Source organism: Bufo bufo, chromosome 11 (genome assembly GCF_905171765.1).
Source record: "Bufo bufo chromosome 11, aBufBuf1.1, whole genome shotgun sequence".
NCBI classification, from domain to species: Eukaryota; Metazoa; Chordata; class Amphibia; order Anura; family Bufonidae; genus Bufo; species Bufo bufo.
The window spans coordinates 91,567,804-91,590,909 of record NC_053399.1 but is presented as its reverse complement, the minus strand read 5'-3'; the positions used below and the strand labels follow the sequence as shown (position 1 = coordinate 91,590,909).

Here is a 23,106-nt window from a genome sequence, read left to right as displayed (position 1 = left end):
CACCCCTCCTGCCACCATGTTTAGTAATGGGCTTTTCCTCCATGTACATTGATAAAAGTATGCCATGGTCTCAAAATGAAGGGCACTGTGACTTTTCTCAGTAGTCAATGGCCTGATAATGTGTTGGACATATTGGCCAAAAGGTCCCATAATATGATGTTAGCACTGGACTTCCTCAGTTCAGCTTGGGCCTACTAAAAAGTCCTTTAGTCTGGGACCTGACAGACTCAAGTGAAAACGGTGCCAGCCCACCTGAGTAACTTGAGATTGTCTGGTTGAACCTAAACTGGGGAAAGTGAATAGTCAAGGAGGCCTAGCAGGGTGGCCTTCACGGCCTCCTCCATATTTTATGTAAAATGTTGCCTCGGCTTTAGACGGCTCCTGTGGAAATGGTATCGGGCCATCTTGAAGTGGTCCATCTCTTTCCACCTGCCGCTTAGCAGCCACATCTACTTAAGGTAAGCCCTTTGATCCTTTTGGCATGGATTGTGGTGAGCCCAAAGCCTTCTGGTTCTCTTTGAGGGCCATCTTAGGTGAGATACTTGCTTTCCATAAGGAGACCTCTGGTTGGTGCCATCTGTTGAAGAGGGCGGTCTTTGGTGATGTACTTTCTGTCTCGGCTTCTTTCAGTCGTGGTGATGGAAGGGTTAAGAATGGTGGACATGCCTTGAAGGTTATTGCTCTTCGTCCTGTGTGTTACTTCAGTTAACTTACAGAATTTCTGCATCGGCCTGAGAAGAATGTGAAGAATGCAGGGGCAGAATTTCCACTTAACTTCGTTATTTTGTTTTTCCTTCAGCCCTCCTTCCTGTTGCTTTCTTGTTTAGATCATTTTACGTGTTTGTTGGGTTCATTTGTGCCGTAACGATAGACGCGGGGGTCCTGACTCACCGGGGTCCGAATCCGGCCAAAGCGGCAAAGACCCAACTTGAAGCTCCTGGGCCTTAATGACCATTATGTGGCTGTTGAACATCCCAAGGCACCAGAGTACGACTTTAGCCTCTTCACCCCCGCCCGTAGTGCCGCCTGTGACATCTACATGGCGGTCTCCACAAGTTTTACATTGGTTTACTTTAACCTAGGAGCCCCACTAGCGTGTGGGATGGCGGAATTATATCATAAATGATAGTCCGCTATCTACCCTTCCTGGTTAGATGGCGGTGGGCTTGTGCTTACATCCAGCAGCCAATCAGAAAAGTAGAGCCGAAGTATAAATTATAACGGAAGGACCCCAGTAACCATAATATGGGTGTCTTCTTCTGTGACTATTGTGCACTCTATGACACCAGGGGGCGACTTTAACCACTTCACCCCCGCCCCCCAATCATATTTCCGCCTCTGTTTTGCAGCATCTACAGGGTGGTCTTCCCATGTTTATAGAGTTTGCTTTAATGCTGACCCTAAAAACATGGCTTCCTATGAGCCCCTCTAGCCTGTGGGATGGCAGAATTATATTGTAAATGATAGTCCGCTATCGACCCACTTTCTGCCATCTATTATTTCTCCTAGACAGGTCAAGGTGAATCGGTCTTAAAGGGCAACACACACCTTTTTAGCACCTTCGCACGTGCTTGCACAAGACAGATTAGCCCCGGGAAAAGAAACTTTACTGACTGCGAATCCGGATAACATACACATATTATAAAAGTGAGGCCTGGTTTATATGATAGGCTCCCGTCATTACCCATACAAGGCGGCATAGTGCGGTACTATATATACAGACGGATGGCGGCTGTAATAAATGTCTAGAAATGAAGGATAGTGAGCGCTGAGTGCTTGTGTTACGGATTATTGCCCTTGCTTCTGTGCCGGCTCTGGGTAAACAGACGCGGTTTCCCAATGTAGGATGTATAATACCGCATATACTGACCCCAGAGCGGGGCGTATGGATCGTATATTGTGTATACACAGACAAATTCAGGAATGTAGCTGTCACATTTCTGTGTAGACTGGTGAATATCCATTCTCTTCATAGAGGTTTCTTTTCATCCTGTGGCTTTCCAGCTATTGCGGATACAAATGACTTCTCAAAGGAACAGCGCCACCCTAGTCTAGTGGCTGTGTCTGGTATTGCAACTCAAAATATTTTTAAAATAATGGCTGCTTTCTTAAAAGGAATAGCGCCAAACTAGTATCATGGCTGTGTCTGGTATTGCAGCTCAGCAGATTTTTTTTTAAAGAAAAAGTGTTACACTAATCTAATGGCTGTGACTGGTATTGCATCTTCTTCAGTGCTGCCTAAAGGCGGTGAGCTGATATATTTTTGTTTGTTTAAAGTCTTTTTGGCCTAATCTCATGATTGGGGTAATAACTAGACCATGTGTGAAAGTACGGAGGCCAAGGGCAAAGATGGTGCAGTATTCATGTACATAGGAGGCAGTATTATAGTAGTTATATTCTTGTACATAGGAGCAGTATTATAGTAGTTATATTCATGTACATAGGAGGCAGTATTATAGTAGTTATATTCTTGTACATAGGAGCAGTATTATAGTAGTTATATTCTTGTACATAGGAGCAGTATTATAGTAGTTATATTCTTGTACATAGGAGCAGTATTATAGTAGTTATATTCTTGTACATAGGAGGCAGTATTATAGTAGTTATATCCTTGTATATAGGAGGCAGTATTATAGTAGTTATATTCTTGTACATAGGAGCAGTATTATAGTAGTTATATTCTTGTACACAGGGAGCAGTATTATAGTAGTTATATTCTTGTACATAGGAGGCAGTATTATAGTAGTTATATTCCTGTACATAGGAGCAGTATTATAGTAGTTATATTCTTGTACACAGGAGCAGTATTATAGTAGTTATATTCTTGTACATAGGAGCAGTATTATAGTAGTTATATTCTTGTACATAGGAGGCAGTATTATAGTAGTTATATTCCTGTACATAGGAGCAGTATCATAGTAGTTATATTCCAGTACATAGGAGCAGTATTATAGTAGTTATATTATTGTACATAGGAGGCAGTATTATAATAGTTATATTATTGTACATAGGAGCAGTATTATAGTAGTTATATTCTTGTACATAGGAGGTAGTATTATAGTAGTTATATTCCAGTACATAGGAGCAGTATTATAGTAGTTATATTCTTGTACATAGGAGCAGTATTATAGTAGTTATATTCTTGTACATAGGAGCAGTATTATAGTAGGTATATTCTTGTACATAGGAGGCAGTATTATAGTAGTTATATTCTTGTACATAGGAGCAGTATTATAGTAGTTATATTCTTGTACATAGGAGCAGTATTATAGTAGTTATATTCTTGTACATAGGAGCAGTATTATAGTAGTTATATTCCTGTACATAGGAGCAGTATTATAGTAGTTATATTCTTGTACATAGGAGCAGTATTATAGTAGTTATATTCTTGTACATAGGAGCAGTATTATAGTAGTTATATTCTTGTACACAGGAGCAGTATTATAGTAGTTATATTCTTGTACATAGGAGCAGTATTATAGTAGTTATATTCTTGTACATAGGAGCAGTATTATAGTAGTTATATTCTTGTACATAGGAGGCAGTATTATAGTAGTTATATTCTTGTACATAGGAGGCAGTATTATAGTAGTTATATTCTTGTACATAGGAGGCAGTATTATAGTAGTTATATTCTTGTACATAGGAGGCAGTATTATAGTAGTTATATTCTTGTACATAGGAGCAGTATTATAGTAGTTATATTCTTGTACATAGGAGCAGTATTATAGTAGTTATATTCTTGTACATAGGAGCAGTATTATAGTAGTTATATTCTTGTACATAGGAGCAGTATTATAGTAGTTATATTCTTGTACATAGGAGCAGTATTATAGTAGTTATATTCTTGTACATAGGAGCAGTATTATAGTAATAATATTCTTGTACATAGGAGGCAGTATTATAGTAGTAATATTCTTGTACATAGGAGGCAGTATTATAGTAGTTATATTCTTGTACATAGGAGGCAGTATTATAGTAGTTATATTCTTGTACATAGGAGCAGTATTATAGTAGTTATATTCTTGTACATAGGAGCAGTATTATAGTAGTTATATTCTTGTACATAGGAGTAGTATTATAGTAGTTATATTCTTGTACATAGGAGCAGTATTATAGTAGTTATAGTCTTGTACATAGGAGCAGTATTATAGTAGTTATAGTCTTGTACATAGGAGGCAGTATTATAGTAGTTATAGTCTTGTACATAGGAGCAGTATTATAGTAGTTATATTCTTGTACATAGGAGGCGGTATTATAGTAATTATATTCTTGTACATAGGAGCAGTATTATAGTAGTTATAGTCTTGTACATAGGAGCAGTATTATAGTAGTTATATTCCTGTACATAGGAGGCAGTATTATAGTAGTTATATTCTTGTACATAGGAGTAGTATTATAGTAGTTATATTCTTGTACATAGGAGCAGTATTATAGTAGTTATATTCTTGTACATAGGGGCAGTATTATAGTAGTTATATTCTTGTACATAGGAGCAGTATTATAGTAGTTATATTCTTATACATAGGAGCAGTATTATAGTAGTTATATTCTTGTACATAGGAGGCAGTATTATAGTATATTCCTGTACATAGGAGTAGTATTATAGTAGTTATATTCTTGTACATAGGAGCAGTATTATAGTAGTTATATTCTTGTACATAGGAGCAGTATTATTGTAGTTATATTCTTGTACATAGGAGCAGTATTATAGTAGTTATATTATTGTACATAGGAGCAGTATTATAGTAGTTATAGTCTTGTACATAGGAGCAGTATTATAGTAGTTATAGTCTTGTACATAGGAGGCAGTATTATAGTAGTTATATTCTTGTACATAGGAGCAGTATTATAGTAGTTATATTCTTGTACATAGAAGGCGGTATTATAGTAATTATATTCTTGTACGTAGGGGGGGTTTGGCTCATGTACTTTATACACACTCTTAGTAGAGGGCACATGTGCTATTGCTGTAGTTACGTCAGACGCTTACAACTCTAAACCTTCCCGTATATCTACATGTTTATAGATTCATATAATTACATGTACTTCACTGGGGTCATATAACAGTCGGCATTGCTTCTGCACGCACGCACATAACTGGTACCATATTTTGGACATCCCACCAGTTCCCAGGAGGTCAATAGGGTGGTGTCAAGGGTCATTTTAAATTTGGGCATTACCCAAGTCCTTCTTAGATTTCCCACAGCCTCCTTAACCCCCACTGCTCTTTACTTTGATATTTCTTTATTGCACCTTCTGCTGAGCTACAGCCTCCCCACAGTCCATGCTGGGCCTAAAAAATATTGAGGTTTATGGAGGCAACCTGCCAAGCGTTATAGGCTTCCTTCTCCCAGGACACATCTCTTGACCTGTTCCTTGACTATGTTTATTGATTTTTACTTCCTAGCTCCCTGGGACAGTCATTTTGAGGGAGCCTTTAGGTGCTTCTAAGACCCCCAAGTGTGTTTCAGCGTGAGCAGGCGATGTACATTAATAATGTCTACATGAATTTCTCCTCAAACCTTCTGTAGAAGTGGATTTCTGTAGTTACTGGGGTGACATGCTGCCATGATTTTGGAGCTCTGGTGGATAATTAATGGGGTAGTTTTCCTTCCCCTTTGATGTTATATTTATGAGTTGTCTGATGTTCGAAGCTTTTAGGTTTAGACTACAGAGAAGTCAATCATTCTCCATCACTGAACTTTGCTTTTATTTTTCGTTCTTGGAGACTTGATTTGCCCACAACTTAGTTCTAGACTTTTCTACTTGTTTACTGTCAAAAATGGAAAAGGATCTCATTAGAAAACATTGTATGGCCAAACATGGACCAAAAATATGGAGTCAACGCACCTTCAGATGGTGGGAGACAAAACCAACTCTACTCAAATTGGATGTGGTGGCCTATGTTCCACCATTGAGCGCGTAGATTGCGCAAAGCCATGATGTTCATGTAGATCAGGACTTGTCCTCATATTCGTGGCTCAAAGTACCCATCGTGGTTTGGAGCAGAATGTCCGAAATGTTAAGGATCGATATGGAGAACCTTGTTCCATCTGGGACTCCTTTAAGAGCCTTTCACGTGGGCAAGTGTTTGCAGGGGGTGTTCATTCAACTCATCGACTTGTCCAAAAATCCCACCTAATGTAAACTGTGTGAGGGGAGGAATGATCGTACAAATGATCATTTGTCCTACTTTCAGCCCATGTAAATAAAGGCTGTTTAAACGAACGCAGATTGGCTGATTAACATTGTCTGATGCAGTACCATAAAGCTTTTCTTCCTTCTGGGACCTCTTTTAAGAGGCCTTCCCGTGAACTGATGAGTCTGGGAACCAACATTTGTAGGGGTGTTTATTCAGCCTATTGATTTGTCTAAGCAAAGCCCTAGATAATGTAAAGTGTATGAAGGATGAATGATCGTAGTAACGATCATTCATCCTATATTCATCTGCAATCTGGCGATGTAATGCTTATTACGGTACTGTATCAGGCCACGTAAAGGGCAGAGCTTCTCTTCCATGTGGGACCCCTTTAAGAGCCTTTCGCATGGGCCGATGATTGGGAACCAACGTTCGTAGGGACTAGGGGCGTTCATTCAGCCCATAAGATTTCGACTATTCGTTTGCTTGATTTAGGCCTGCTCGGCAGCACACGTCCTTGTGTACGGAAGGGATGTGCTACCGACGTAATGTTAAATGTAGGGGGAAGGAATGATCGTAACTAATAGAAACGATCATTCATCCTACGTTCAGTAAAGGCTGCTTACACAAGTGCCGATCGTCTTGTTTTATGCTTCAGGCCATGTTACTCACCGCTTCCTCCTCTTCTTGCAGGTTGAGCAGCCTGTCATCTGTCAGTGACGGGGCATCAGAACGAAGGTCTCCCGGGCACCAGCGCCAAGCCACGGACTACGGCGAGTCCACAGGTAACCAGGAAACCTCCAGCAGGAATAATTAAACACCTTGATAAGAGTCGGGATTTATTGCCATTATTTATTGGGATTTATAGGCAGTAGTGACAGTGAGCCAACCATAGAAATTAAATTTAAAGGGACAGTTTTGGCAATGTGATGTTATGTCTAGTGCAGTGCCAGGGGGGCGGGGCATGACACAGGGATTCAAAGAAGAATAAAGAGAATCACTTGGTCATGCTCCACCCCCCATGGAGGTCATCAGTTCTGCCTGGAGGAGTCTTCTCCTGACCTGTCCGTTTTAGTAACTACTTGTATTTCCCATGGAATCATAATTCTAGATGATCTTTTGTGCTTTCCTCTGTTATACCTCCTAGAAATGTCCAGCAGTCTGGAGTGTGCTCCCTACACAACCTGACGCTCTCCGATTTCTGGAGCATCTTCTCTTACAACTGTACCTTGTGCCGTTCCATGGGCATGCTCTAAAATTTTGGAACGGCCACACGGATGCGGACGGCACACATATGACGTGTGCTCAGTATTTGCAGGCCGATCGAAGTGAATAGGTCCATGTGCAGATTGGACGTTGACCTAAACAACAGTCTTGTGTGCGAGGCCCTAGGTGTTAGGCCTCTTTCACACTAGCGTTGCGGTAAAAGGTGCGGGTGCGTTGCGGGAACATGCACGATTTTTCCGCGCGAGTGCAAAACATTGTAATGCGTTTTGCACTCGCGTGAGAAAAATTGCGCATGTTTGGTACCCAAACCCGAACTTCCTCACAGAAGTTCGGCCTTGGGATCGGTGTTCTGTAGGTTGTATTATTTTCCCTTATAACATGGTTATAAGGGAAAATAATAGCATTCTGAATACAGACTGCATAGTACAATAGCGCTGGAGGGGTTAAAAATAAATAAAAAATAACTCTCCTTAATCCACTTGATCGCGCAGCCGGGATCTCTTCTGTCTCTTTCTTTGCTGATTGCAGGAACAGGACCTGTGGTGGCGTCACTCCGGTCATCACATGGTCCATCACCATGGTAAAAGATCATGTGACGGACCATGTGATGACCGGAGTGACGTCACCACAGGTCCTTTTCCTGCAATCAGCAAAGAAGAAGACAGAAGAGAAGAGCCGGCTGCGCGATCAAGTGGATTAAGGTGAGTTAAATTATTATTATTATTTTTTTAACCCCTCCAGCCTTATTTGTACTATGCAGTCTGTATTCAGAATGCTATTATTTTCCCTTATAACCATGTTATAAGGGAAATAATAATGATCGGGTCTCCATCCCGATCGTCTCCTAGCAACCGTGCGTGAAAATAGCACCGCATCTGCACTTGCTTTCGATTTTCACGCAACCCCATTCATTTCTATGGGGCCTGCGTTGCGTGAAAAACGCACAAAGAGGAGCACACTGTGATTTTCACGCAACGCACAAGTGATGCGTGAAAATCACCGCTCGTGTGCACAGCCCCATAGAAATGAATGGGTCAGGATTCAGTGCGGGTGCAATGCGTTCAACTCACGCATCGCATCCGCGCGGAATACTCGCCCCCCGTGTGAAAGGGGCCTTACTCTGTTATTCCTCCTAAGAATGCATGAATAAGTTGACAGTTGGGTTTTTACTAGTTGGGGATTTGCCCCTACACAATCTGCCACGATCCAGTAGTGGAGCATCTTCTCTTAGAATTCTACATTGTGCCGTTCCTCTGTTATTCCTCTTAGAAATGCCTGAATGAATTGACAGTTGGCGGCGTGTCCCTACACAATCGGTGCAGTCTGTGCCAGACTGTAGAGGGACACCCTTTTGGCAAGGGGTAACCCACAGTTTTCAATGTAGTCATAAAATTCTAGGAGGAATAATAGAGGACTGGCACAGTACAGATTTTTTTAAAAGAAAATAGTTCCCAGAATTGTCATTTCGTGGGGAATGTAATAATTTACTGAAACACGCGCTCCTCGTGGGATTTTGGGACAAGCGAGATTGTCCCTCGGACTTAAGTTACCCAGCTTTCCCAGAGTCCGAGAATTCGGGAGTATAGGAAAGCTGAGCAGCCAAAAAGTGTAAAGTATACGCTGTATATGTGTGCTGTATGGTGTCACTCCCTGGAACACATGGAGCGGTGTAGCAGAGCCGAGGTTGTCGTCGTCGTACTCATTCTTGTGTTGTGTAAAACTCTGGCAGTTTTTTTTTTCCCCCTTGGAATCTAAATTACCGCTCGGCTCCTGTACGGTTAATCTGCCGGTTGTTTAACCTGTTATCACCGCTCCTGCCATTATCTAAGATTTTCAGCAACCTTGGCAGCAAGAAGGCTGAAGATCCTGTGCGGAGAGCGGTCTGCTGCGCCCCCCTGTGGCCAGTTACTGAAATGGAAAGAGCTCAACTCTACTTCAGAATTCTGTTTATTACTTTACAAGATGTTTTATTAGATATTATGTTTTAGTTTATTTTATATTTTAGGATTATACTACATCGTAGCAGGTTATATTATTTGGAGTTGTATATTTAATATTATGTATTTTAGGATATTTTTTGATGAATACAAAAGTATGGCGGCTCACTGTGTCTATAGCTGTGGATTGGGTGCTGCTAAGCCTAATGACTCACCCAGTCCTAAAAAGAATTGGAAATAAATAGTTGGAAGGCTGAGCACTCGCCACCTGGGCCAAACAGAGATACGTACAAATATGGCTAGTGGTGACAATCAAATATTTATTATCACACCTAATGCAGATTTGACAAATAAAATATACAGTAATAAAAAACCAATGATAATAAAATAATGAAAAACACTAATGACTAATATATAATGCTCTCCATTATGCCTAAAATATGTCTAAAATATTGCTGAGGTGAAAAAAAACATCATTCAGATATGTGACATAGTACACTGCTCAAAAAAATAAAGGCAACACAAAAATAACACATCCTAGATCTGAATTAATTGAATATTCTTCTGAAATACTTTGTTCTTTACATAGTTGAATGTGCTGACAACAAAATCACACAAAAAAAAAAAAATGGGGATCAAATTTTTCAGCCCATGGAGGTCTGGATTTGGAGTCACCCTCAAAATTAAAGTGGAAAAACACACTACAGGCTGATCCAACTTTGATGTAATGACCTTAAAACAAGTCAAAATGAGGCTCAGTAGTGTGTGTGGCCTCCACGTGCCTGTATGACCTCCCTACAACGCCTGTGCATGCTCCTGATGAGGTGGCGGACGGTCTCCTGAGGGATCTCCTCCCAGACCTGGACTAAAGCATCTGCCAACTCCTGGACAGTCTGTGGATAGAGCGAGACATGATGTCCCAGATGTGCTCAATTGGATTCAGGTCTGGGGAACGGGCGGGCCAGTCCATAGCATCAATGCCTTCGTCTTGCAGAAACTGCTGACACACTCCAGCCACATGAGATCTAGCATTGTCTTGCATTAGGAGGAACCCAGGGCCAACCGCACCAGCATATGGTCTCACAAGGGGTCTGAGGATCTCATCTCGGTACCTAATGGCAGTCAGGCTACCTCTGGCGAGCACATGGAGGGCTGTGCGGCCCTCCAAAGAAATGCCACCCCACACCATTACTGACCCAATGCCAAACCGGTCATGCTGGAGGATGTTGCAGGCAGCAGAACGTTCTCCACGGCGTCTCCAGACTCTGTCACGTCTGTCACATGTGCTCAGTGTGAACCTGCTTTTATCTGTGAAGAGCACAGGGCGCCAGTGGCGAATTTGCCAATCTTGGTGTTCTCTGGCAAATGCCAAACGTCCTGCACGGTGTTGGGCTGTAAGCCCAACCCCCACCTGTGGACGTCGGGCCCTCATATCACCCTCATGGAGTCTGTTTCTGACCGTTTGAGCAGACACATGCACATTTGTGGCCTGCTGGAGGTCATTTTGCAGGGCTCTGGCAGTGATCCTCCTTGCACAAAGGCGGAGGTAGCGGTCCTGCTGCTGGGTTGTTGCCCTCCTACGGCCTCCTCCACGTCTCCTGATGTACTGGCCTGTCTCCTGGTAGCTCCTCCATGCTCTGGACACTACGCTGACAGACACAGCAAACCTTCTTGCCACAGCTCGCATTGATGTGCCATCCTGGATAAGCTGCACTACCTGAGCCACTTGTGTGGGTTGTAGACTCCGTCTCATGCTACCACTAGAGTGAAAGCACTGCCAGCATTCAAAAGTGACCAAAACATTTCCACCTGTTGTCTATCCCATTTGCACAACAGCATGTGAAATTGATTGTCACTCAGTGTTGCTTCCTAAGTGGACAGTTTGATTTCACAGAAGTGCGATTGACCTGGAGTTACATTGTGTTGTTTAAGTGTTCCCTTTATTTTTTTGAGCAGTGTATAAGAATATATAACATAATATAAAAATGGTGTAATTATCTTCTATGGCCTGTATTACCCTTTCGATTAATTAATATCGATATTTTGAAATTCGAAAACTTTTCGCTGATAAAGTGTCCAGTATATTTTCGGATAACTGTCTAAACAAAAGTCACATTCGATAGTCTCTGTTCGATATTCTAACAGATTCGGCTGTGATTACACCTCCTGATATGGTATTTTGCCGTACGACTTGCGCGCACACAGTGGCGTCCGGCGTGGCTGGCAATGTCGGGTATGGCGGTAGCTGATTACAGTTCGTCAGCTGGAACGGCTCGAATGATTCTGCGGTCGCTGACGTTCACGATCTCCAGTGGTCTTCCGAACTTTCTCCAATTTATGGAGGGTATTCAAGTGGGATCTCGCGCTTGTCAGAAGCGGATATTTAGATCGAGACATTCAGTCTAGGCCAGAAAATCGAACTTGTACAGTCGAGGGCTCCATAGATAGAAGTAAGGATCCAATTTCCAGGTGTGTGGATAAATGTGTGTCCATCAGCTAAAACAACCAGACGCGTTTCGGGGTCTTTTCCTAGCCCCTACCTCAGTACACTGTCCAATTAGGAAGGGGCTAGGAAATGTATCGAATTTCTAAATATCGATATTAATTAATCGAAAGGGTAATACAGGCCATAGAAGATAATTACACCATTCTTATACTATGTCACATATCTGAATGATGTTTTTTTTCACCTCCGCAATATTTTAGACATATTTTAAGCATAATGGAGAGCATTATATATTAGTCATTATTTTATTATCAGTCAGATTTTATTATCATTGTTTTTTTATTACTGTATATTTTAGATATATTTAATTTTTACCACGTATAGTTATGCTTTTATTACATGGTATATTTAATATTGTGTATTTAGTATATGTTTTTTTTTTTAAATCTATAATTATTTTTTTATAGTTTTATTAGGATTTTATTATGTTAGATATTACTGCATATTTATTATATTTTAATTTATTTTTTTAATTTTAGTATATTGTTTCTTACTATATCTGTGTATGCAGTGTTTTATTTTGTAGTATTTTATTATTTTATTAGACATTTTATTTTGTTTAAATAGCATATATTTTACCATATTTAATTATTTTATATGATCTTTTAGATTTTTTTTCTTTGTAGTATTTTTTTTTTATTAAATATGATCAGTAGTTTTTATTACTGCTTATTATGTATTTTATTATATTTAAATGGTATATTTTATCTTTTAGATTATTTTATTTTGTAGTATTGTGCTTTTTTTTAAAAAAAATATCAGTAGTTTTATATTCTATATTTTATATTCTATTTGAATGTTATATTTTAATATTTTTTATGCTATACCTTCCTATATTTAAGTTTGTAGCATTGTATTTTAATGTTTTATTAGATGTTGCTTTTGCATCAAGGTTGCTGTATTTTAGCACATTATATTGTTTTAGTGTATTTCATTCAGTTTATGGTTTTTTATTTTTCTAGGTTTGGTCCAGCGCTGTGTGGTTGTCCAGAGAGATCAGAATGGATTTGGTTTCACGGTCAGCGGGGACAGAATTGTCCTTGTCCAGTCAGTGCGGCCAGGTAATCCAGTTCATTATGTTTTTTTTTTTTATGAATATTTATCTGTTGTATGTTATCTTTGTATTACTTTTATATGGCAGATGTATTATTAATGGTTTGTTAGGTAGGATTATACTGCTCTTTTACATCTCCTGAAGGAGGTCATGTTTTCTGCTCTGTCGGTGACATTGCGATGGCTGGAGCGGAGACAAGCATGTCTTTCACGGCCGGGCGTCATTGAGCTGCTTATTGTATAATGGATCACGTGACTCTCTCTTAGATAATGGTGACCATGACATAAAATACAGTCTTGGCCAAAAATTTTGAGAATGACACAAATATTAGTTTTCACAAAGTTTGCTGCTAAACTGCTTTTAGATCTTTGTTTCAGTAGTTTCTGTGATGTAGTGAAATATAATTACACGCACTTCATACGTTTCAAAGGCTTTTATCGACAATTACATGACATTTATGCAGAGTCAGTATTTGCAGTGTTGGCCCTTCTTTTTCAGGACCTCTGCAATCCGACTGGGGATGCTCTCAATCAACTTCTGGGCCAATTCCTGACTGATAGCAACCCATTCTTTCATAATCACTTCTTGGAGTTTGTCAGAACTAGTGGGTTTTTGTTTGTCCACCCGCCTCTTGAGGATTGACCACAAGTTCTCAATGGGATTAAGATCTGGGGAGTTTCCAGGCCATGGACCCAAAATGTCAACGTTTTGGTCCCCGAGCCACTTAGTTATCACTTTTGCCTTATGGCACGGTGCTCCATCGTGCTGGGAAATGCATTGTTCTTCACCAAACTGTTGTTGGATTGTTTGAAGAAGTTGCTGTTGGAGGGTGTTTTGGTACCATTCTTTATTCATGGCTGTGCTTTTGGGCAAAATTGTGAGTGAGCCCACTCCCTTGGATGAGAAGCAACCCCACACATGAATGGTCTCAGGATGCTTTACTGTTTGCATGACACAGGACTGATGGTAGCACTCACCTTTTCTTCTCCGGACAAGCCTTTTTCCAGATGCCCCAAACAATCGGAAAGAGGCTTCATCGGAGAATATGACTTTGCCCCAGTCCTCAGCAGTCCATTGACCATACTTTCTGCAGAAGATCAACCTGTCCCTGATGTTTTTTTTTGGAGAGAAGTGGCTTCTTTGCTGCCCTTCTTGACACCAGGCCATCTTCCAAAAGTCTTGGCCTCACTGTGCGTGCAGATGCGCTCACACCTGCCTGCTGCCATTCCTGAGCAAGCTCTGCACTGGTGGCACTCCGATCCCACAGCTGAATCCTCTTTAGGAGACGATCCTGGCGCTTGCTGGACTTTCTTGGACGCCCTGAAGCCTTCTTAACAAGAATTGAACCTCTTTCCTTGAAGTTCTTGATGATCCTATAAATTGTTGATTGAGGTGCAATCTTAGTAGCCACAATATCCTTGCCTGTGAAGCCATTTTTCTGCAACGCAATGATGGCTGCACGTGTTTCTTTGCAGGTCACCATGGTTAACAATGGAAGAACAATGATTTCAAGCATCACCCTCCTTTTAACATGTCAAGTCTGCCATTTTAACCCAATCAGCCTGACATAATGATCTCCAGCCTTGTGCCCGTCAACATTCTCACCTGAGTTAACAAGACGATCACTGAAATGATCTCAGCAGGTCCTTTAATGACAGCAATGAAATGCAGTGGAAAGTTTTTTTGGGATTAAGTTAATTTTCATGGCAAAGAAGGACTATGCAATTCATCTGATCACTCTTCATAACATTCTGGAGTATATGCAAATTGCTATTATAAAAACTTAAGCAGCAACTTTTCCAATTTCCAATATTTATGTAATTCTCAAAACTTTTGGCCACGACTGTACACATGATTACCTGGCCTGACTAAATCCTGCAGTAGCTTTATTTAAAGGGATCACATGAAAACCTTTTCAGCAGCGCCTCCCTTGTCCATAGGTCGTGTCGGGTACTGCAGCGCCATAATATTAGCTTGAATAGAGTAGTAATACCAGACACCGCCCCTTTTAAAGCAGACGTATCATAGTTTAGGGCTATGTTGTTTTGTACACGCAAAAATAAAGTTTTAAATTCAGATTTTTTTTCCTTTTACATTTCAGGTGGTGCGGCCATGCGGGCAGGGGTGCAGGAGGGGGATCGTATTGTAAAGGTGAGTCCAGAATGTATATGGGTGTCATTGTTCACAGAACTACTACTCTTAGCATGTAACCTCCATTTAAAGTGTGCTGCTGAGGCGGTGTATCTAAGCACATCATGTGTGATACTGTCTGCTGAGCTGTGTATCTAATCCTATCCTGTGTGATACTGTCTGCTGAGCTGTGTATCTAATCCTATCATGTGTGATACTGTCTGCTGAGCCGTGTATCTAATCCTATCCTGTGTGATACTGTCTACTGACCTGTGTATCTAATCCTATCATGTGTGATACTGTCTGCTGAGCCGTGTATCTAATCCTATCCTGTGTGATACTGTCTGCTGAGCTGTGTATCTAATCCTATCCTGTGTGATACGGTCTACTGACCTGTGTATCTAATCCTATCATGTGTGATACTGTCTGCTGAGCTGTGTATCTAATCCTATCCTGTGTGATACTGTCTGCTGAGCTGTGTATCTAATCCTATCCTGTGTGATACTGTCTGCTGAGCTGTGTATCTAATCCTATCCTGTGTGATTCTGTCTGCTGAGCTGTGTATCTAATCCTATCCTGTGTGATACTGTCTGCGGAGCTGTGTATCTAATCCTATCCTGTGTGATACTGTCTGGTGAGCTGGTGTATCTAATCCTATCCTGTGTGATACTGACTGCTGAGCTGTGTATCTAATCCTATCCTGTGTGATACTGTCTGCTGAGCTGTGTATCTAATCCTATCCTGTGTGATACTGTCTGCTGAGCTGTGTATCTAATCCTGTCCTGTGTGATACAGTCTGCTGAGCTGTGTATCTAATCCTATCCTGTGTGATACTGTCTGGTGAGCTGGTGTATCTAATCCTATCCTGTGTGATACTGTCTGCGGAGCTGTGTATCTAATCCTATCCTGTGTGATTCTGTCTGCTGAGCTGTGTATCTAATCCTGTCCTGTGTGATACAGTCTGCTGAGCTGTGTATCTAATCCTATCCTGTGTGATACTGTCTGGTGAGCTGGTGTATCTAATCCTATCGTGTGATACTGTCTGCTCAGTCTTCATTGTGTGTGGTACAATCTGCTGGAGTATTGAGTCATATTGTATCGTGCCATATAGTCCACTGAGCCAGTGTATCTAAGCCCTTCCTCTGCTGAGGCATTGTATCTGCTTATCATGTGTGATACATTTTGCTGAGTCAAGGTATCTAAGCTTGTCATGTGTGATACTGTCTTCTCAGCCAATGTAATTAAGTTTGTTAGGCATAACATTCTGCTGATCTGATGTATACGAGTTATACGGACTGTCTGACCTGTGTATCTCAGCCTATGATGTGTGATACTGTCTGCTATGCCAGAGTATCTAAGCCTGTTGTTTACTGAACCTTTGTATTCAAGCCAATCATTCTGTGATACTTTCTGTTGAGCTGGTTATGATGTATGATACTCTCTCCTGAGCCACAGTATCTAAGCTTTTTGTCTAGTGAGCTGATGTATCTAAGCTAATCATGTGTGATACTTTCTGTTGAGCTGTTTATCTAAGCCTATGATGTGTGATACAGTCTCAGAGAACCGCATTGCTTTACATTTTAGTTGACCGTCTTCTCCCTGCAGGTTAATGGCACGTTGGTTGCCAACAGTTCTCACATCGAGGTGGTGAAGCTCATCAAGTGTGAGTATTATTTGTGGTCTTCTGTTTCTCGGGCTACCGATCAGTCTCCTCTGCCCTTCTGATGCTTCCTCGGGTCCCCTCCAGTCTCTGCTCCCTGGAAGTAACCGCTCAGCCAATCACTGGTTGAGGTGGGTCACCCCTTTGGCCTAGGAATTGGCTGAATCTCATTTCCTTCAACCCCTTTCAATGGGACTTGTCATCGGAGGGACCCCGTTATATTAGGACATCTATATAATATTAGTTTCTGTTTGCTTTGTACCAGCTGGAACCTACGTGGCGCTCACCCTCCTTGGTTCTCCTCCACCTTCCTCAACAATGTCTGGGCATGATCATGGCCCTTCAGCCTCCCCCAGGAATTTGTCTTCTCCAGTGCCACCGCCTCCCCCTTTGCCACCTCCCCAGCGCATCACAGGACCTAAACCACTACAGGTAATGGCTGGGAGATCTAGGGTAAGGCTTGGCGGTTCCATGTAATGTCTACTTTTCAAGAATCAAAAATAGTCCAAAAATTCTTAAATGATGGTAGCGGTTTCTTGGTTATTACTGCAATATGTGGTGTCAGTCGGCCCATGTTTTACCTATATTTTATTCCTATGATTTAGGATCCTGAGGTTCAGAAGCACGCAACCCAGATCCTCCGAAATATGCTGAAGCAGGAAGAGACGGAACTCCAGGTAGGGCAGATGTTTAAAGGGGATGTCCACTTTTCTCTGGTCTCATCATGACACGTTTTTGTTAAACCTAAAGGAGGTGTCTCCTAAAGACATCCTCAGCCCATGTGCTCTATTACATCCCTGCTCTGGCAGACTTGAGACATCTATGTATAAGGTGGACATCCATGGTCACCATGGTCTTCCAATGTATCTTCTAGTGGTGGGCTATTTGAGTTAGACCATGGAATTAACTCTTATAAAACTTAAAATGGTATGGATGTATAAGGTGGACATCCATGATCACCATGGTCTTCCAATGTATCTTCTAGTGGTGGGCCATTTGAGTTAGACCATGGAATTAACTCTTATAAAACTTAAAATGGTATGGATATATAAGGTAGACATCCATGGTCACCATGGTCTTCCAATGTATCTTCTAGTGGTGGGCCATTTGAGTTAGACCATGGAATTAACTCTTATAAAACTTAAAATGGTATGGATGTATAAGGTGGACATCCATGATCACCATGGTCTTCCAATGTATCTTCTAGTGGTGGGCCATTTGAGTTAGACCATGGAATTAACTCTTATAAAACTTAAAATGGTATGGATATATAAGGTAGACATCCATGGTCACCATGGTCTTCCAATGTATCTTCTAGTGGTGGGCCATTTGAGTTAGACCATGGAATTAACTCATATAAAACTTAAAATGGTATGGACATATCATCACTTTATTATTGGTGGGGGTCCAACCTCTGGGATCCTCAGCAATCCTGAGAATCAAGAAGTGATTCAGCTCTGCAGCACCTTTTGGCTGCTTTCCCTCCACGGCAGCACCCAGACTGCCTGTCTGTTGACCACAGCTGGTCTTAATTATCTGAATAGATCTGTCCTGAAGAAGGTGAGGTCACCATTGTGCAGGGAAATATCCAGACATCAGATCCCACCCGATCATAAAGGCAGGTCCTTCATCCTCCACTGGAGAAGACTGGTCTACTCGCTGGGTTTGGCAGGACACATCTTCAGGCACCACCGCTGAGTATTAGTTCAGCTTTGATGATGTATGTTCTATTATCTACAGGCTCTTTGTGAAGTTTATAACCGAACCCCGAACCCCAGTCTGCAGGAGCAGATAGAGGGAGCCAGAAGGAGAGTCCATCAACTGCAACTAAAGATACGTCAGGAAACAGCTGGCCCTGGAGTAAGTACAACCCCCATCATGCATACAAAAAAATACTGATGCCTCACAATACTTTAAGGAGGTCATGAATAACCTTTAAGAGGTTATCCACTAAGGCGTAGTAATACCGAGCTCCAAATTTTCTGAAATAAAAAAAATCTGACTACCTACAGCCACCACTAGGGGGAGCTCACTTCATTCAGATTTATTGAATTCTTATCATACTCAGTAATAAATCAGTATGCAGAAAGCTCCCCTTAGTAGTGACTTCAGCAGCATGTGCTATCCTCCTGTAAGTACTTTTATATTATGAAACTGCAATTTCAGCTAACTTTCATTTATTTATTTTTTCCAGGATATTTTGCGTTCATACAGTGACTGCAGCTCTGTAGGCTGTAAAGTAGTAGATGGTAAGCTTTGATAGGTGAATTTTTTTAAAAAATCTGCTGCATTGAAATCATAGCTTACATTTTTTTTGTCTCACCCACCCGAAACTGAAAAGAAATGCTTTGTAGGGGGCGCTATTGCATTGGATTTTATGGAAAGCATTTGTTGCTGTTGGTGGTGAAAAAGTGTACTGCAGGCAACAGAAATTTCTACAGCTTTTAAACTGTGTAGAGTGAAGTTCCTTTAATGGGGCATCCGCTCATCCATAAACTCTGATAATCTGGACCTATCTGCTTTATAGGTCGTATGTCGGTAGATTCACAAGATGGCGACAGCGGCCTAGATTCTGGCACTGATAGGATCTCGTCAATTAGCGAGGTAAGCAAGGCCGCGGTTTAGCCGGACTAACAGAAAACCCTACAACTGCTGCTTAAAGGGGGCAGTTTCCCTACAGCACCACCACAGGGAAAATGAAGTATTACACATTGTCCATTCATATCAATGGGTTTTCAGTGTAATACAGGACAAGTCCTCCAGAGTGAGAGACACTCTTTATCACTCTTGATCAGCAGTTGAGCATGGATCAGCATGCTCAAGTGCTGATCCATTCTGGTGATTGGTAGGGGTCCCAACTGTTTGGACTTCCACCGATTAGACTTTTATCCCATGTCTACAGGATTAAACTGAGTACAAACCCTTTAAGGGTCCTAAATTACCAATCTCCTGACCACGACTGTTGTCAATGGTCTAGTTGGAGGTTCCACCGAGGTATATATGGGACCTATGGGTTAGTAGGAGAGGGTTTTCATTACCTTCCACCAAGGTTTATATGGGACCTATGGGTCAGTAGGGGAGGGTTCTCATTACCTTCCACTGAGGTATATATGGAACCTATGGGTCAGTAGGAGAGGGTTCTCATTATCTTCCATTGAGGTATATATGTAACCTGTGGGTTAGTAGGAGAGGGCTCTCATTTACCTTCTGCCAAAGTATATATGGGACCTATGGGTCAGTAGGGGAGGTTTCTGATGACCTTCCACCTAGGTATTTATGGAACCTATGGGTCAGTAGTGGAGGGTTACCTTCTGCCAAGGTATATATGGGACCTATGGGTCAGTAGGGGAGGTTTCTGATGACCTTCCACCTAGGTATTTATGGAACCTATGGGTCAGTAGTGGAGGGTTACATTCTGCCAAGGTATATATGGGACCTATGGGTCAGTAGGGGAGATTTCTGATGACCTTCCACCTAGGTATTTATGGAACCTATGGGTCAGTAGTGGAGGGTTACCTTCTGCCAAGGTATATATGGGACCTATGGTTCAGTAGGGGAGGTTTCTGATGACCTTCCACCTAGGTATTTATGGAACCTATGGATCAGTAGTGGAGGGTTCTCATTAGCTTCCGCTGAAGTATATATGGAACCTATGGTTTAGTAGGAGAGGGTTCTTATTACCTTCCAATGAGGTATATATGGAACCCATCTACCCAAGGCTGTGAAAACCCTTGTGTCAGCCCTAACCCCATTCTCCAGGTCTCCTGCTCAATAACGCCTTTCCATTTTCCAGTATTCCATTAACAGGAACTCCATCTTGTCTGATTTCGGGTTAGACAGCTCTCATACCTCTCCAGTCATCTCTACTAAAATCTTCCAGCATCGGCGGCAGGGCTCCGACACAGCACTGATTCAAGACCAGGTATAGTGATCTTCTCTACCCTTCATGTAGTCATTACATTATGTGCACCTGGATCCTAGATATGTGACACCATGTGGATTTTGCAGGTGGACAATACCCGACCCGTCATCATATGCCCTGAAGAGGATTACGACCATGGCTATGACATCTCTGAGGTAACACGCAGACCCCCATGTGATCCTGTATATAGCATGGAACAGGACCCTAGTGTATTACAGAGGGGTTTAGAGAAGGTGGGGGTCTACATATACAGCTCCGAGGTTATCAACAGAGTCCTTGTGCTATCTCCACCCCTCAGCCCTGGCACTGGTATAAAGGTGTTTTGCCCAGCTTTCCCCACACACCACTAGCCTACAAACCCCTCAAATGCTATCTCACCTTTTCTTAGAATTTTGTGGTGTTTCTCTGTTATTTCTCCTGGAAGTCTATGAATAAATTTGCAAATGGGTTTTTACCATTGTCATTAGGGTGTGTGGATTGGAAAATATTAGCTTACTTCTGATTATTCATGTCTTTTGTCTGCAGTGTGATGGTTTATTCCAAGACTTGGACAAACTGAAGGTTCGGCCGGCCCACATGGGAGTGTTCTTGAGATACATCTTTTCTCAAGGGGATCCCAATCCTCTGGTGAGTCTCGGTGATACCTGTTTCTAATACACATTGAAATGTTGTGCCGGATCCTGTATTTCTGGAGGACTGTGCACTTCTGTACAATGCATGTCATTGAGCAAAGTGTAATACTTCAATTCCCCTCTGGGGGTGCTGCAGGATAATTAAACACTTCCTCCAGAGATCTTGAGAAACAAGCAAAATGAATACACCAAGTCTATTAGATACTTGTAGAGGTTTTCTTCATCTGATGACGCATACGGTTCCTTTGCTACATCTGTAATATCCTGTTCTTGTCCTGATGCTGATGTCCTCTCTTTTCATGGCCATCAGTAAACTTACTTGCTTGTCATCTTCCAGCTCTTCTATCTGTGTGCTGAAGTTTGCCAGCAGCTCAGCGCTCGGGACGCCTGCTCTTTGGGGAAGGAAGTGTGGAACATCTTCTTAGATAAAAGTGCAGTAAGTGACAGCAGACGAATTATCATTGTGTTACATTATATGTGATAGGTCTTCCTCTGTTGGGGGCTCCGCCCACGAGGAACTGCTCGATCCACCAGAGCACAAGGACCCAGGCACTGATGCAGCAGGGCCTCCAAGGTCAAGCAGAAGACAGGCCGGTTTAGAACTGCCACAAGGGTTTAGGGTTAGTCTGTGATAACAAAGGCCCCCAGAATCCTCTTCACTGGGGCCCAACATGGTATCCCACCTGTAGAAAAGAGGGACTCATGGGATATATGGGGACAATCTGTACCCGTACCATCTCCTCTTGGGGGGGCCAATATATCCCAGTCCAACACTGTATCCCCACCCATAGAAAAGAGGGATCGATGAGATATTTGAGGACAATCCGTACCCCTACATGTCTTCTGGGGTTCCCGTGGTACCTGAGTCCACCATTGTATCCCACCCATAGAAAAGGGAGATTGATGAGATGTATGGGGAGAACCTGAACCCCTACCATCTCCTCTGGCGGCCCAAGGTACCCCAGTCCGACACTGTATCCCATCCATTCAAAAATGAGACCAATAAGATGTATATCTACCTTCTCTGATCTGTCCTGTTGTCTTTTTCAGCCTCTGAGAGTGAAAATTCCCGAAAACCTACTGGCTGAAATAGGTGAGTGAGATATATCTACTCTGACTTCTCAAATATTATCCAGGGGTTCCAGAAATAGTCGATATCGTACAAAAGAAAGTTTTCCACGACCACTAGGAGGAGCTCACAGCACATGGATTTCCATTGTGCCCACTGACTGTATAAATAAATCGGTTTGCAGTGAGCTCCCCCTTGTGGTGACTGCAGGCAGCGGTGGTTTGTCATTTAATTCTACAGCTGTGTGAAGGGGAAGAACTCTGATGACATCCACAACTCTGAACTTTTTCCCCCCTATTCCTCTCAGATTCCTGTTTACGTGGCTCTGAGGATGTTCGGAACGCACTGAGTGAAGCACAGGACGCCATGTTACCGGAAATACAGGAGCAGATACAAGACTACAGGTAGCATAATACTGGTTAATATATTGTATGCTGCAAAGACTGCTCTTCTCAGAATGCAAATTGTAAAAACAAGCTGTGTGCAGATACTGACAAACCAGGGAATACTAGAATTCTGCTCTGAAGCTTGCAGAATAGTGAGTGCAGCTGTGTAGTATAATGTCAATAATGTATGTACACAGTGACTGCAACAGCAGAATAGTGAGTGCAGCTCTGGAGTATAATACAGGATGTAACTCAGGATCAGTACAGGATAAGTAATGTAATGTATGTACACAGTGACTGCACCAGCAGAATAGTGAGTGCAGCTCTGGAGTATAATACAGGATGTAACTCAGGATCAGTACAGGATAAGTAATGTAATGTATGTACACAGTGACTCCACCAGCAGAATAGTGAGTTCAGCTCTGGAGTATAATACAGGAT

General features: G+C 42.0%; 1 protein-coding gene across 3 annotated transcripts in view; it reads left to right on the top strand.

Moving 5' to 3' along the window:
- The window catches only part of ARHGEF11 (Rho guanine nucleotide exchange factor 11), a 77,838-nt gene that overhangs the window by 30,176 nt on the left and 24,556 nt on the right, over window positions 1–23,106 (top strand). For all 3 annotated transcript variants that reach the window (XM_040411294.1, XM_040411295.1, XM_040411293.1), the window contains exons 2-16: window positions 6,836–6,927; window positions 12,775–12,873; window positions 14,968–15,017; window positions 16,602–16,659; window positions 16,922–17,088; window positions 17,262–17,333; window positions 18,397–18,516; window positions 18,851–18,905; window positions 19,184–19,260; window positions 20,450–20,578; window positions 20,665–20,733; window positions 21,104–21,205; window positions 21,548–21,646; window positions 22,261–22,303; window positions 22,587–22,683. In XM_040411294.1, the coding sequence (XP_040267228.1) occupies window positions 6,836–6,927; window positions 12,775–12,873; window positions 14,968–15,017; window positions 16,602–16,659; window positions 16,922–17,088; window positions 17,262–17,333; window positions 18,397–18,516; window positions 18,851–18,905; window positions 19,184–19,260; window positions 20,450–20,578; window positions 20,665–20,733; window positions 21,104–21,205; window positions 21,548–21,646; window positions 22,261–22,303; window positions 22,587–22,683 (1,329 nt within the window). The remainder of the gene's footprint in view (window positions 1–6,835; window positions 6,928–12,774; window positions 12,874–14,967; window positions 15,018–16,601; window positions 16,660–16,921; window positions 17,089–17,261; window positions 17,334–18,396; window positions 18,517–18,850; window positions 18,906–19,183; window positions 19,261–20,449; window positions 20,579–20,664; window positions 20,734–21,103; window positions 21,206–21,547; window positions 21,647–22,260; window positions 22,304–22,586; window positions 22,684–23,106) is intronic.